This window comes from Nelumbo lutea, chromosome 6 (genome assembly GCF_056320005.1).
Source record: "Nelumbo lutea isolate HS-2025 chromosome 6, American lotus-T2T, whole genome shotgun sequence".
Classification (NCBI taxonomy): Eukaryota; Viridiplantae; Streptophyta; class Magnoliopsida; order Proteales; family Nelumbonaceae; genus Nelumbo; species Nelumbo lutea.
This window is the reverse complement of record NC_142689.1, coordinates 57127245-57142151: the sequence shown is the minus strand read 5'-3', so window position 1 is coordinate 57142151 and position 14907 is coordinate 57127245. Positions and strand designations below refer to the sequence as shown.

The 14907-nt window shown below is 33.1% G+C and overlaps 2 protein-coding genes across 14 annotated transcripts; one reads left to right on the top strand and one right to left on the bottom strand.

The window, feature by feature from the left end:
* The first annotated feature begins 331 nt into the window (after positions 1-331).
* On the top strand, positions 332-883 carry LOC148849017 (auxin-induced protein X15-like). The gene has a single exon (XM_088952631.1). The coding sequence runs from the start codon at positions 513-515 to the stop codon at positions 816-818; it is 306 nt and encodes a 101-aa protein (XP_088808757.1). The 5' UTR covers positions 332-512; the 3' UTR covers positions 819-883.
* A 5304-nt stretch (positions 884-6187) lies between these two features.
* LOC148849016 (uncharacterized) lies at positions 6188-12737 on the bottom strand. 13 transcript variants are annotated; one of them, XR_016101491.1, is made up of 7 exons: positions 12429-12737; positions 10311-10371; positions 9988-10202; positions 9834-9893; positions 9320-9393; positions 8763-8852; positions 6188-7292 (listed from the first exon to the last, which is right to left on the bottom strand). XR_016101491.1 is itself a non-coding variant. In XM_088952625.1 (7 exons), exons 3-7 carry the CDS (start codon positions 10033-10035, stop codon positions 7208-7210), a joined length of 366 nt encoding a protein of 121 aa, XP_088808751.1. In that variant the 5' UTR covers positions 10036-10202; positions 10311-10371; positions 12429-12737; the 3' UTR covers positions 6188-7207. The 13 variants fall into 13 exon arrangements, 7 of the variants coding, with proteins under 7 accessions (XP_088808751.1, XP_088808754.1, XP_088808755.1 ...); XM_088952625.1 differs by having other exon boundaries at positions 6188-7288; positions 9834-9906; XR_016101495.1 differs by lacking the exon at positions 10311-10371 and having other exon boundaries at positions 9753-9906.
* Positions 12738-14907: the final 2170 nt, after the last annotated feature.

Sequence of the window (14907 nt, the reverse complement as noted above, 5' to 3'; positions counted from 1 at the left end):
TACTATAGAGTAGGTGCTAACTCGAAAATGATACTAATTCACGGGCGAGCATTGATACATGAAATATATACATTGTGACCTTTTGAATATGTATAGCTCTGCGATAAAATAGAAAGAGCTAATAGTCGTACATACAAAGACTTGCCTCGAAGTTTGACCGACAAATAGCTCGTCAGGGCCCAAAGAAAGGATAAGACAGCACGACCAGCCCACGGTTGCTGATAATTGACTGGGGCGGCAAAGCCATGTGAAACCATAACGTCATGAGCCTTGTCCCTCCTTGTGTCCCATCCCAATGTAATTACTCTGTTTTCAATCTTCACACTTATCATCATCTTTTATTCACAAAGTTATTGTCCATATATATATGTAGAGGCCACACTCAACATCTATCGATCTCATCATTCCACATTTACACAAATCACAATCTCCAATATTCTCAGAATTCTCCTTCTCTCAATCCTTTTGTTGTTTGATTTCTTATTCTTGCAATATAATTGTGCATATAAGCCATGGCTATACGCTTGCCTGGATTTGTTCATGCCAAGATGATTCTTCGACGTTCTTTTCTTACTGCAATTCAATCAACTTCTGCAGCAACAGACGTCCCCAAAGGCCACCTGGCTGTTTATATTGGAGAGACGACCCAGAAGAAACGGTTCGTGGTTCCCATATCCTTTTTGAACCACCCTTCATTCCAATCCTTGCTTACTCGCGCTGAAGAAGAGTTCGGATTTGATCATCCAATGGGTGCTCTGACAATCCCTTGCCAAGAAGAAGCCTTCATTCGTCTCACATCCTGTTTGAACGGTTCTTGAGAACTATTTAAGGATCAAGGAAGACAGCTAAAACTGAAGTCCGGCCAAGAAATGGCCAATTACATGTAAATATATATATATATATATATATTTTTCTTCTTGTAAAAGAGAATTGAGGAAGAAAAAAAAGGAGATTTCTTCCTCTATATATATGAACAATTTTCAATACAAAATTTTCTTCTCATCAATGATTTGAATTCTACAGGAATAATCTAATTCTAATTTCTCTTACTTCTTTTCTTCTTTTCAATGGTTTAATTAATTCCAATTTTACATTTTTTAAATTTGATTTGCGGGATCTCACTTCACAATTCCAACTAATGTGATTCATTTCACTCATAATAATCACATCAAGAGAAGATGTACAAAGTAGAATGTATACTAAAAAAAGAGGAAAATGGAGAAAACATCTTCTAAAGCGAAATAAGGATATTACCATATACAGGGGTTGTGAAGAGTGTCTCAGTGTAGTAAACTAGTTATATAACTCCAGCCAGGTTAATCCTCTATGTTGATTCAAGATCCAAAGCTATTAATTAAGCTTAGTAGTTAGTATGAATGATAAGCATCATTAATTGCTATTAAATTTTTATTATAGTTTGATTAGGGTGAGTTCACTCTCTCTCTAGTTCACATCAGTGCCCCACAGGGGTAGGCTCCAGCCAAGCTGAATTAAATATCTAGCTATTAGATTTTTCAATTTGATAGAAAAATACGAGTTTTGAGTTTAGGCTTCAGTTCGATTCGAGCTAGAAATATAAGTTTGAATTCAGTTTGACTCAAATGCTTAGATGTCCAATATTGGCTCAGCTTGATCTTGTATATATATAAGCTCCGTTAAACTCTCAAGCTTCACAAGCCATGTTTTATTGAGCTCGTGTTCGGTTCAATTAATAAATATTGGGTTTGAGCTTAATTTAAAACATGGATTGGCTAGATTTGACCTTGCTTTTTTTGTTTGTGCAAAGTAAATTAAGATGTAAAGTGGTATGTGTCCTACCTTATACACAAGACTAACAAGAGAATGAAGATAAAGGGTTATTTATTTTGGTAACAAGAGAATGAAGATAAAGGGTTATTTGTTTTGGAGTGCAGTAACACTTCGAGGAGTCTTGATTGACTAATCAGCAAATTGCAGAATTATTGGAGTAGATTTTAACTTGTTGATTTTGAACCTGTCATAAATAGATGGAAGCAGATTTATACTGGCCCCAAGATCCAATAGGGCCCACTCGAAGGTGATTCCAGAGATGACACATTTTATGAGAGGAGCATCCAGGTCTTTCAGCTTCTAAGGAAGTTGCACTAACATTTGCCGAGAGCATCACTTTTTGTGGGGCCGATCGTGGCTCCATCATTTGAGTACATAGCTCTTTTAAGAACTTGGCATAGGTTGGGATATGTTGGATCGCGTCAAGGAGAGGGAAGTTAATATGGACTTCCTTGCTCTCCTCGTTGCGAGTCTCCTTGTTCTTTCGCACCGGCTCGACTGTGAGTGCAGTTGGAAAGGGAACTATGGGTTGATTCACTATAGGCTCTAGATTTTCCTTTCCTTTTTCTTTTCCCTCCCCCCTCAACTTATGGTTTTCTTGCTCATTTTCTTCTTCATTAATTATTTTTTCCTCACATGGGTCCTCTAAAATCCTCCCACTTCTTAAGGTTACAATAGCCTTGGTATTTTCAAGATCAGGATTCCTAGGAGGTGGTTCAATCTGCTATAGAGGAAAACCCGATGGCTGATTTCTTGGGTTCGCAACCGGTTGACTCGATAGTTTCCCTACTTCTCTCCTTGCCTTGGCTTTTGCCAGCTGTCCTATTTGGCTCTCTAGTCTATTGATGGACTGTTACTGATTTAGGATCAACTGCTGAACCTACATGAATTGTTGATTGATTCCTAGGGTACTCTATTGGAATTGATTTTCTTTTTTTCTTTTTTATGTTTTTTATTTTAAATTTGAAATGTAAATTTTAAAATTTAAATTCAAAATTGGATTTTGAAACTTAAATTTCTAAAATTTAAATTCAAATTTGAATTTTTAAAATTTTATTATATATTTATTTTTTATTATTTTTGAAATTTGAAATTAAAATTCAAATTCAGATTTTCAAATTTAAATTTTAAATTTAAAAAAAAATGCAACCAAATCAACCACATGACCTAGGGGCTGACCTAGGGTTTTCTAAACTAATGGTTCAACCAATGCGAGTCCTCTTAGGTTCACTTGGAATTACACCACTTCCTTTGGATAGCCAGGTGAGAGGTGGGGATGTGGATGGCTCCCCTTGCTCTCACAATGACCTAATTAAGTAACCACAAATCCGCTTAGGCGTAGCTATTTAACCTCTTTCCTTAGACACCAACCGTCGGTTAAGGAAAGTAATTACAAGCTTTCCTAAAATTGAGCACACCTTTGAATCAAGTGTGAGGCTTCCCTAAAGGATCTTGCTATTCAAATTTTAAATTAGGGTTAGTGTGAACCACACGTGAAGGGTGGTGATTTTTTGGGCCAAGGAAGGGCGATGAAATCCCCACCTTATCTTATTTAGGTTGGATGCCCTTAAATGAATTAACGGAAAGACAAAATAAACACAACAAAATGCAACTAACTACAATGCATGAACAATTATTTCTAATATGCATTTCAGCAATTAAACTTAAAAGAATAAAGCAAACAACTAAGCGAAAGGAACAATTAAAATATTAAAAATAACACCTAACACATTCACAACTAACAATAATAATTTAAGCAATTAAATAAACCTATATGATGCATGCTCTAGAATATCATACCCTAAATATTGGAATAAAAATGCAAGAAAAATATTAACCAATTTTTTTTTATATTTCTTTTTATTTTTTATTTTTTTAATTAAAATTTTAAATTTTTGGGAGTTTAAACAATAATAATTTAAGCAATTAAATAAACCTATATGATGCATGCTCTAGAGTATCATACCCTAAATATTGGAATGAAAATGCAAGAAAAATATTAACCAATTTTTTTTATATTTCTTTTTATTTTTTATTTTTTTAATTAAAATTTTAAATTTTTGGGAGTTTAAATTCAAATTCAGATTTTGAAATTTAAATTCCTAAATTTTAAAATTGATTTTTTTATTTTTAATTTCTTTGTCAATTTTTTAAATTCAAAAATTTAAAATTTAAATTTCAAAATTTGAAATTCAAATTCAAATTCAAATTTATATTCGAATTAAAATTAAAATTAAAATTCAGATTTTAAATTTAAACTCAAATTCGAAAATTTCAACAATTTCTTATTTAGCAATTAATTATTCAATTAAACAAATAAAAGAAAAGAAATTAAATAAAGCAACAAATAATAATTGCAAATAGAAAATAAAAAAAACAATTAATTGTGCTAAATAGAATTAACAACTTCCAAAAATAAATTCTAACAAAATAATTGCTAACCTAAAAATTAAATTGAAAATAAAATGATCAAAAAGAAAATTATGCAAGAAATAGATAAAATAAAAGAAAAAAATAAACCGAAAATAAAATAAACAGAAGAAAAAAATATGCTGAATTATTTATTTATATTTTTTTCGTTTTTTTATATAAAAGAAAAACACAAGTCTAAAAATTAATACGAAAATAAAATTAACAAAAGAAAAATACGCTGCAAAAATAAATAAAGGAGAATAAACGAATTTTTTTATTTTATCTTTTTGTTTTCTATTGCTTTTTTATCTAAAATAAAAGAAAAAAACAAATATGAATTTAAACCGGAAATAAAATAAAATAAAATAAACAAAAGAAAATTATGCTGCAAGAAAGAAAATAAAATAAAATAAATGAACAATTTTTTTTTAATCTGAAATAAAAGAAAAACACAAACCTAATAAAGCAAAAAAAAAATCGAACAAGAAATTAAAATAAAGAAAGAATAATAGATCTAGAAACAAAATGAAAGCAAAATAATACTAAAAAAATAAATCAGATCTAAAAAAAAATTAATTAAAAATTCAAAAATAACTATTCTATCACTAAAAGAGTTTGAAAATAAAAATAAGAAAAAAAAAATGGAATGACTACACCTAAAATGCAATCCAATTTTTCTTATCTTCTCTTCCATCCCGCAGTGCCGCAATGCTCTGGTACCCCACGTTTCCCTATTCCGTCCTGTAGAATCAAAGAGAAACAAAAATTAAACTGAGATAACAGATCGAGTAATCAAACGAAAAAGAAAAATTAATGAAATAGATCCGGAAAAAGTAAATAAAAATTTTTCTCCATGCTTCCCCGGCAACGGCGCCAAAAACTTGGTGTGTCCGGAAGCGTGTCGTTAAACACTCCGGAACACCCATTTAAACATTTATAATTTTTACCGTTTCTCAAACAACAACTAACATAGTAAATGGGTGAGAATGGGTTGTATCCACAGGGAAGCAAGTGAAAATTTAATATATACTTAGATTCGGACAAGAGAATGCATTCGGGAATGGCAGAAAATACGAAAATAAAATCTATTATTACTGAAAGTAAATGTTTCAAATTTAAACAAGACAATAAATAAAAATCAGAATTTAATAAAGTATGAGAATCAACAAGGGGGATAAAAGAAATAAATAAAAAAAATGATCCAGAATCCGGATCCGATGGCGGTAGCTACAGATCGGCCAAACAACTTGCAAAAACCCCTCCTGACAAGAACCGGGCGTCTGTCTTTTCTACAACCCTCGAACCCCTCGAGGCACCTTAGCCTTAAACCAAACGAATTCAAATATGAAAAATAGAGAAATGAAAAAGAATTAAATATAAAAGATTGTAGAAAAAAATAATAGAAAAGAAAATAAAGAAAAGAAAAAAATGGTTGATCAGATCCAGTGGCGGTAGTTGTAGATTAGTTGAACAGCTTGCAGGAACCCCTCTTGACAAGATTTGGGCATCCTCCCCCTCTACAACCCTGAACTCCTCAAGTCCGCCCCCTAAACCACAACCGGCTTAGGTCAGGACCGTTGGCTTAGACAGAAAAAACTGTCATTTTTAAGGACCAGTCTGACGCGGTTCAGTCATTCCTAAACTGGTAGTATGTCAGAACTGCCAACTTAGAGTTAATAAAGGTGGCGATTAGGACTGCCGACTTAGATCTCTTTGGACCGCCGCCATAGGTATGTCGAAATATTGCTTCGTTTTTAGGAGGCAGTCAGGACCGCCCGATTAGATCTCTTTGGACTACCAGTTTAGGTCCATTTTTTGGTGACGGTTCGGATCTCTTTTTATGTCTATTGTATGACTGCCGACTTTGTTTTTTTAATTTTTTTATTATTTATATCAATTTGGTTTCAACATTTTTTGGTACTTGTTTAATACAAAATCAATTTAAATAAAAAATGCAAATTAAAAATTAAAAAAATTTAATTTAATTATTAATTATTATAATATCCAAAACAAATTGCTTAAATATAATATCCAAATAACACAAAAAAAGTACAAGGCATTTAAAAAAAAATCTCTTGCATGCGCTTTTCATATGACAGGCATTGCATCTCCTTCATCTTTAGCATGGATTGAAGATGCTTTACATATTCATCCTTCAGATGCAAAGCTTCATCCAGTGAGTCATACTCAATTTCAGGGCTAATTGAACAAATTAGTGTGCTATGGTAGAAGCAAGTTCAGCATTCAGCCTTGCATTCTCTACCTCCATCTTGCTTGTTCCAGCAATTTCTACTGAGTCATAGCCTACAAGTAACTCCACAGAATCAAATTTCTAAGAGAGTTCCCCAGAAGAGTCTTCTACCTCAGCCAATTGGAAACTATCATTTGACATTGAAATTGACCCTTTTGATGTTCCCTGTTTCTCACCTTTAAAAGAATATGTACCAAATATTCAGGTGCGTAACGATCAATAACAGCAATATCAACCTCCAACAATTTAGAGTCAAAAGGAGCAATATTTACATCGCACTGACTGGGAGTATCAAATGACCCCATGGATGCAAATACATCCCGAGGTAAGAAAGCACTCTGTGCTTTCAAGAACTACTCCCGTCTTCTGACCTCAACATCCCTCTTTCTGCCAGATGTCCTGACATGCCCATGTACAACTTCATAGAAGCCTTCCTTCTCACCACTTCTGCAAGGCATGTAGGACCGATTCGACGTACGGATTTCAGATCTGCAAACAGATCATCTTGGCGCACCATTGCCTCTTTGAAAACTGGAAATTTTAGCCGAACATCTGTAATGAGGAATTGAACATATGCAACCTTTTGCATGCAAATATGGACAAAATGGTTCATCTCATTCTTCTTATCCTTACAGACATCCAGTAGCTTGGAAATGGGATCGATTACAAGATATCATCTTGGGTAAGTGATGTTTGTCATGACTCTCATACATAGGGCTCAGGGATGAAACTGCATCATGATTCATGAGGACAGAGCGATGCAGATAATTGGCAGCTCAAACAATCATCCACCAGCTTCTTTACAGTGATGACATCCTTGCTACGTAAAAATACAAGAATAAATTTTTGGATGGTAGTGAAGACAAAACTATAAGTATTTTCAAATACATGGATTGGATTATGACACAAGGCACATAATAAAACATGCAAGGGCTACTAGTGATTAAACTTTACAATGATATGATCATACAACATTGGAAACACAATTCTGCTTATTGATCAAAATAAAAAGAAAAATAGTGCTACTTAGGTGGTAAATACATACAAGTTAAATACTGTGAAGTCAAAACATTTCTACATTGTTTGGGAACATTTGTACTAGTTAAATCTTTCAAACACCAAAACCATTTAAGGTTCTGATGTAGCTATTCTCCAAAAGAGAGCATGGAGAAAAGAAATACAACACACATGGTTTTATGCCGCCAAGAAGCAAGCAGAGAAAGACTCTTCAATCAATGCAATATCTCTATAAGAATTAAAAAATTAAAAATAATAAAAACATTTCTAAAACTTACCTAGTTTTAATTAAGGCAAAACTGATCCATATTACTTGTTAAGGCAAAACAAAAACTGCTGGGGCAGTTTCTTGTAAGCTCCCTTTGTACGGCTGCTTGTTGAACAGGGATTTTTTTGTTGATTAAAGAAGTTCTACTTCACCTTTTCTCAAAAAAAAAAAAAAGAAAGAAAGAAAGAAAGAAAATATGTATTGATCTACTTGCACCAATCAAATATAGAAGAGCGAAAAGGCATTTCAGCAAGTGAATATTTCATAAACACTTGAATTATTAGAAAGTTGTAGAGATAAAAGTTTAGTTCACTTCAATGGTGAAGAAGATATAGGAGAATCCTCATATTAAAGCCAACTTGAACTTTAAGAGTAATTAAACAAAGGCTAATAAGGAAAAACAATAGACAAGAGAAGCATTTGGAAGTTAACAAAAACAATAGAAAAAAAGGCAAATTTTGCACATCCCAACCTAGAATGCTAGTCAGTTCCCTAACCAATGTATTAAAAATAGAACCAACAGCCCAAGTTCTTACAAGGTTTGTAAAAGCATTTCACTAAAACAATACCATAATATTAAGTCTGGTCTATATATTGATGCTGTTTGAATATGAAAAATCCATGGTCAAAAAAGAAATAAAAAAATCAGAATATCAGATAATGAGCTTCTATGAACAAATGGCACCCATAAGAAAATTCATCCTGTGCAACTATCCTTGTTTTTCTGTATCACATGGTTGGTATTAGTAATCTTAGGTAAGCATTATTGGTCTCCAAAAGGAGATTGCATAAACAAGAGATGGTAAAGGAAATGCTTGCATTTGGACAATGCCATGTTGAGGTATACCAACTTCAACACAGCATAATTCATGGAAAACCAATGCAATTCAACCTATTTTCTGGTCAGCTTCAAATTGAGCCCAACTCAAATTGTGAGAATGTGCGATGTGTATCCAAGATCCTATAGGCATATTTTTGGATTAGTGATTTCAGATACCAACTGACCTTCTCACGCTTCCCAGTGCATATTTGTGGTGGGATGGGGTACCTCTCTGCATGGCGAACAGGATCATACCTTGAAGGAAAGTAATTGACCTGAAACAACATTCTCATTAGGGAATAACCCAGCAGATAACAATGTGTCATCCAAACTAGCCTTAGCTACAGAAAAAGGGACAATCAGTAACAGGATATTAGTCTCACACAGAACAGAATTTGTGTCACCTGTAGCATTCTTGAACAATATACACAGAATTAGATCAAATAATGCACATAGAATAGAAACAAAACCCAAATAACTACGATTTCCATCATGCAAATCAATAGGATTACTTCTCTTTTGTTCTAGCTCCATCCCAGAACCTAAAGTTTCCGGTTTCTGAGAATGTCAAATGGTTTAAGTGTAAGCATTAAAACAAAACAAGAGTATCACAGAAAATGAGAATGATTTTAATTCCCATATAGCCCCCTGAAGTAGTAAAGCATAAAGGAAAGGAAACACAGTCACACACAGTTCCTTGTTGATAATATAAAGCAGCTTATTACACAACATCTAGAAATACCTTGGTTGTATTCACCGGAGATGTAGCTTTAGCACCCTCTGACTCACTGCCAGAAGAACTGGCTGAATCCAAATCTAGAAAATGAAAAAAGTAAAAAGCTAAGAACCAGAACAAAAGTACATGCATAGTGAAAACTAACCAGATAAATTGGAAACTGAAGAGCAAAAGTCTATAATAGAATAATGATAATCTAGATATAAATAAACTACCAGAAGAAACTGTACCTCAAGGTACAATTCTAAAACATCTCAAAAAAACATTTCAACATTCGACATACTTTCAAAAGAACACCTTAATAAAATTTTAGAGAATTATTTACTGGGAAAGAAAAATCCAGCTATAAGGAATAGACTTTGTAGAAAATAAGCTTGTACACTATTCAAGTGGTTGATCGTAGTTCACAAAATAAATGAAGCCTGAAAACTACAATTACCTTATAATAGTATTACTAGTTCACTTAAAGCAGGTATTTATAAAGAGTACTAATGGTTGGATACTCTGAAAGAGTACCTACGAGCTTCAAGACTACTCGTAGAATTGGAAGTAGAGTGCAATAAAGCCGGAGCTTCAAGACCTGCCATTTCCAACTGCTATCAACTTCGGGAAACATGTTAAAAATTCAAAAAATGAATGGTTGGATTCTCTGAAATCCAAGTCTACAGATTTACCTCTTCTTGGCTACTCTGAAATCCATATTCAAGTCTAATTGCTGCCATGAGCTGTGGAAGAACTGATCCTAGGGTGCTTTCCTCTTTCGCTGGCCAAGTCTTAAGCGAATTTCTAGTTTTTTCTTGGCACCACTAGGCTTGTCATCCTTTCCCCAAGCTCTATAGAGAATGACCTTGCTGGACTCCTGAGAGACTAATACAGCACCTGTCGCTCACTGCAAAAAAAGGAACAACTTGACCGTTATGTTTTGGAACTTTTAGCTTGGTATTTTCTGGTTTTGGTAGTTTTTCTACCATGGAGGTTTGGTTTATTTTGTACCTACCATAACTAGGTGCTCACATTTAGTTCTTCAAAGTGTCATAAGAGCTAATGCTTTTAAACCTCTGAAAAAAAAAAAAAAACTTTGCTAAAGTGCTAGTAGGCCAAGCTTAATGCAAAATTTTGAGTTTTAGCCAACAAACATTGCAATACTCAAGAGAAGATAAAAAATTAAAGGAATAGATCTCAAGAGAAATGGGGGCTCCTCCAATTGAAGCTCAAGTATATATATTTTGACCGTAACTTATCCTCCCAACTAAAGTTAGGTTTATATCAAGAATCTTTAATACTGTACTTGACAAAAAATTGCTGATTAATTAATCTAGTGTTCCATTTTTTGCAATCTCTAAAATCAAGTCATTGACTTCAATCAAGCTTGGCTTAGTAGGTCTTAGTCCATAAGTGCTAGACACTCAACTAAGCTTGAAGCCAATCAGGGGATGGGGCAGAGTAGGGTGCATGTGATTCCTACTAGCCATAACATGGACAACCGTTTTGTGGGTTTTCTGCCACACCTCCTACTTGCAGGGGTACTAAATGACCATCTCAACAACTTGGAGGGGGTTTTATCATTTAAAGTAGTTGAAAAATCCACGATTATGCTGTTTTATCATTTAAAGTAGTTGAAAAATCCACAATTATGCTACACTGGACATGTAGATAATAAACTTTTCTATGGATAAACAAAAATTTAGAAAACGAACCAGCCTAAAAATTCAACAAAGATTGCAGAACCTTCACAAGAGATTTGAATATACCAAATCTTATAAAACCTAAACTACAATTGAACATCCAGCAAAACCCAAAAGGGAAAATATTTATTCAGAGAAAAAAGCTAAAGCTCTACATCTAAAATTCCTACCAATGAAGACACTTTAAATAACATCACAAGATATCTTTCACTTTCTTTCATCAAGTTCAACAAAAGAAATGAAACACTTTACCATTAATAACTATCTACCATTATTACCTTAAAAGTTACAAAAAATTATCTAACCATCAAAGCTACTCAGTAATCAGATCGTTATGAGAATCCAATTTATAATGGCACACTTAGTCAGGTGAACCACTATGAAATTGGTAATAAAGAAGATGGGACCATTTCATGGATTTAGCAAAATGTTCATTATATGTGTGTGTATATGTTTATTATCTCTTTTATTCATGAATTGCTTTAGCAAATTAAGAAATTGTTATCTTTTTATTGTTATATGATTTCCTCTTATGTGATGAGGTTGATGATGAGTGGTTTAAGATAAACTTCTATTTTCTCGGAGAAGCTTTTATGATACTTTTTTCAATTAAGCATTCAAAAACTCCTCAGGCCATCATCAACATCCCAAGAAACTCATTTTACGATGTATGGGCATCTTTCGTGGTACATGTCTACAAATAAATTCAAAAAAATTACACCATCCAATAGATCCTGGTTTGGCCTTATCAAAAGAAATAACCACCACATTTTTTTTTCTTTAAATGTCCAGGAATTCTCTCGTCATGCTTACATAATTTATCTAAACAAAATCTTTACAAAAAAAAACGAGACAAAAAGAAGAAAATTACTCACCTTGAAATCTTGCATCTCTCTTTGATGTTTCTTCAAACACTTACCTTGCATGTATCTTCAATAACCATTTACAGGGTATCACCCAATAAGTGAAGAATCCATAAATCAATTTGTGTTTAACCTGAACTTGAAATCATCTACATGAACTCCTCTTCCCAATTCCAAGTCCCTAACTTTTATACAACTTGTCAAACTAAATTTATGTTTTGTTGCTTCATATTTAATCTTCTCCTTAAAATTTCCACATAAAATCCACTTATCAAATATCCAACAATGCTTGAGTTATAAAGGGACAATTTTCAATTAATCTATTACTAATTCTTTTAAGTGAAAAGGGATTCACTTCTTGGTTCAAATATTTTGAATCAAGATTTATGTTAGTTCTAAAAATGTATAATATATGTACAATAAAGAAATCAGCATAGAAACCGTGAGTTCTAGAATATGCCTTCTATGACTTCTTTGGCTAGGATTAAGTGGGAAAGCATGAAAATATTATAGGCTAATAACTCAGCTTCTACATGTCAAAATAGTACAGAAAAAATGATTTCATACCTTTATTGCCTAAAAACATTATGCCTCACAAGTCCTGTGTGAGAGAGAGAGAAAGAGATGAAAGAGTGACAAAAAACAAATTATTAAAAAGATAAAGCCAACCAAATACACTAGGATGGCAAGTGAATAGAAACCACTAATATAGTTATATTGGGGAGTTTGGGTAGATAAATGTAAATGACTGAAAATTGGGTTAGGCAGTTATTCTAGACTAAAACATGTAAGCACATCTCTTACTATGTACTTTATTGCATTATTTTTAAATATATTAAAAACATTGCACATGTACAATCAAGAGAGAGAGGACATCAAAAGAAACAAATATATGGACAGCTACAAGTTACTCTACATCCCTATCTCAAGAACCATTGACCAATTTGGATGTTATGGCATAGCCCTATATAAGATGATACAATCTCCTAAGATTATCTCTCAACACAAAAACCAACTGATGAGGGGTAATTTGGTCCTTTGAATTAGTTAGTTTAAAGCATCTCGCCAAGGCCGACCTCCACCTCAGTCGAGCCAAGTTGATAGGCCTCCCAAGCGACCTATCTCAGAGACCAACTGAGCTGTAGGAACCTATGGCATCTGCAAGGCGAGCCCACTGACTTATCCCAAAGATACATTACCAACCTGAGACCTCTGGAACATTAATGCCTCGACCGTTTGATCGGCCTACTGCACCACATGCCTCAAATTTACCCGGGCAGATCATAAATCCCGCTCAGATCTCGTAACCAATGTAATAACTCACCTGACTAAACGAAAACGGTTCCGTGAGAAGATGAGACACATTGCAAGAGGGATAAGACCATTGATGCCTATTTAAGGCACTCATTTCTACCTGTGAAGTATGCACGATTACAAGCTCTCAAATTCTCAAGCTTTTTCATTCTATAAAGACTCTTAAAACACTTTCTAACTTAAGCATTAGAGTGCCCACCCTAGGAAAAGACAACCTAGGCACTCTAACTCCTCTTGCAAAATAGAACTAGCTCAGCCATCTCCAGCTCGGCTTAGAACAAATCGGCTTGACAACGTATCATCCAAATCAGAGTTTGAGTCATCTGACATGCAAGAAGAGAAAAATCATGCGACATCAATTGGCACCGTTTGTGGGAATTTCTGATACAAAAAGATAAGTACTCAACCTTCATTTTTTTGAAACTAAAAACTAATGGCTTCACCAAGCAACCAACCCACCAACAACAATCAAGTACCTACTATAACCATCGAACAGATAAATGTCTCTCTAAACTTAACCATCATTTGATTACTTGATCTATAATCTTATTTTAATTCTTATTTCTCTTTGATTTTGTAGGACGTAATAGAAAACGGTGGGGTACCAGAGCGTTGCCGGACTACTGAAGAAAAGAGAAGAGAAGAGAAATTGGGATTACAATTCAGGTGTAGTCGTCCCAATTTATTCTTGTTTTTTTTGTTTTTATTTTTGAATTCTTTTTGGTAAAATAGGGTTTTCAAATTCTTAGTTAATTATTGTTTTTGATAGATTCGATTCATTTTTTTAGTATTATTTTTCGTTTTGATCTTAGATCTATTTCTTTTCTTTGTTTTAATATCTTGAGCAAAATAGATTTTTGTTAAGGAACATTAGGTTCTATTTTTTTATTTTCAGATTAGAAACTCACTTCGTTTTTTTTTATTTTATTTTTTATTTATTGTTGCATATTCTTTTTTGTTATTTTCTATTTAATCCTTAGAGTAGAGATTTCCCTTGTTAGTATTTATTTTTGTAGTTGTTAATTCATTTTTCTTAGCATAATTAATCCTTTTATTTTCAGTTTGTTGTAATTATTTGTTGATTTATTTAATTTCCCCTTTAATTTATTAGTTATTTAATTGATTAATTAATTATTGATTAGAAGATTATTCAAAATTTCGAATTTGAGTTTAAATTTCAAATTTGAATTAAATTTCAAAAAATTTTAAAAAAATTAATTTTTTTTGCATTTGCTTTCCAACATTTAGGGTTTTATATGTTCTAGAGCATGCATCATATAGGGTTATTTAATTGCTGAAATTATTTTCTTAGTTGTGAATGTGTTAAGGTTTTCATTTTTTTAATTGCTCTTTTAGTTGATTTGTTTTATTATTTTATGTTAAATTGCTGAATTGCATATTAGAGATAACTATTCATGCATTATAATTAGTTGCATTTATTTTGTTTATTGTGTTTTTTCGTTAATTCATTTAAGGGCAATCCAATTTAAATAAGATAAGGTGGGGATTTCATCACCCTTCCTTGGCCCAAAAGCCACCACCCTTTCATGTACGGTTCACCCTAAACCTTAATTTAAAATTTGGACAGCAAGATCCTTTATGGGGCCCCACACATTTGGTTCACAAGTGTGCTTAATTTTAGGGAAGCTTGTGATTACTTTCCATAACCAGCGGTTGATATCTAAGGAAAGAAGTTAACTAACTAAGCCAAAGCGAGTTTTGTGGCTACTTA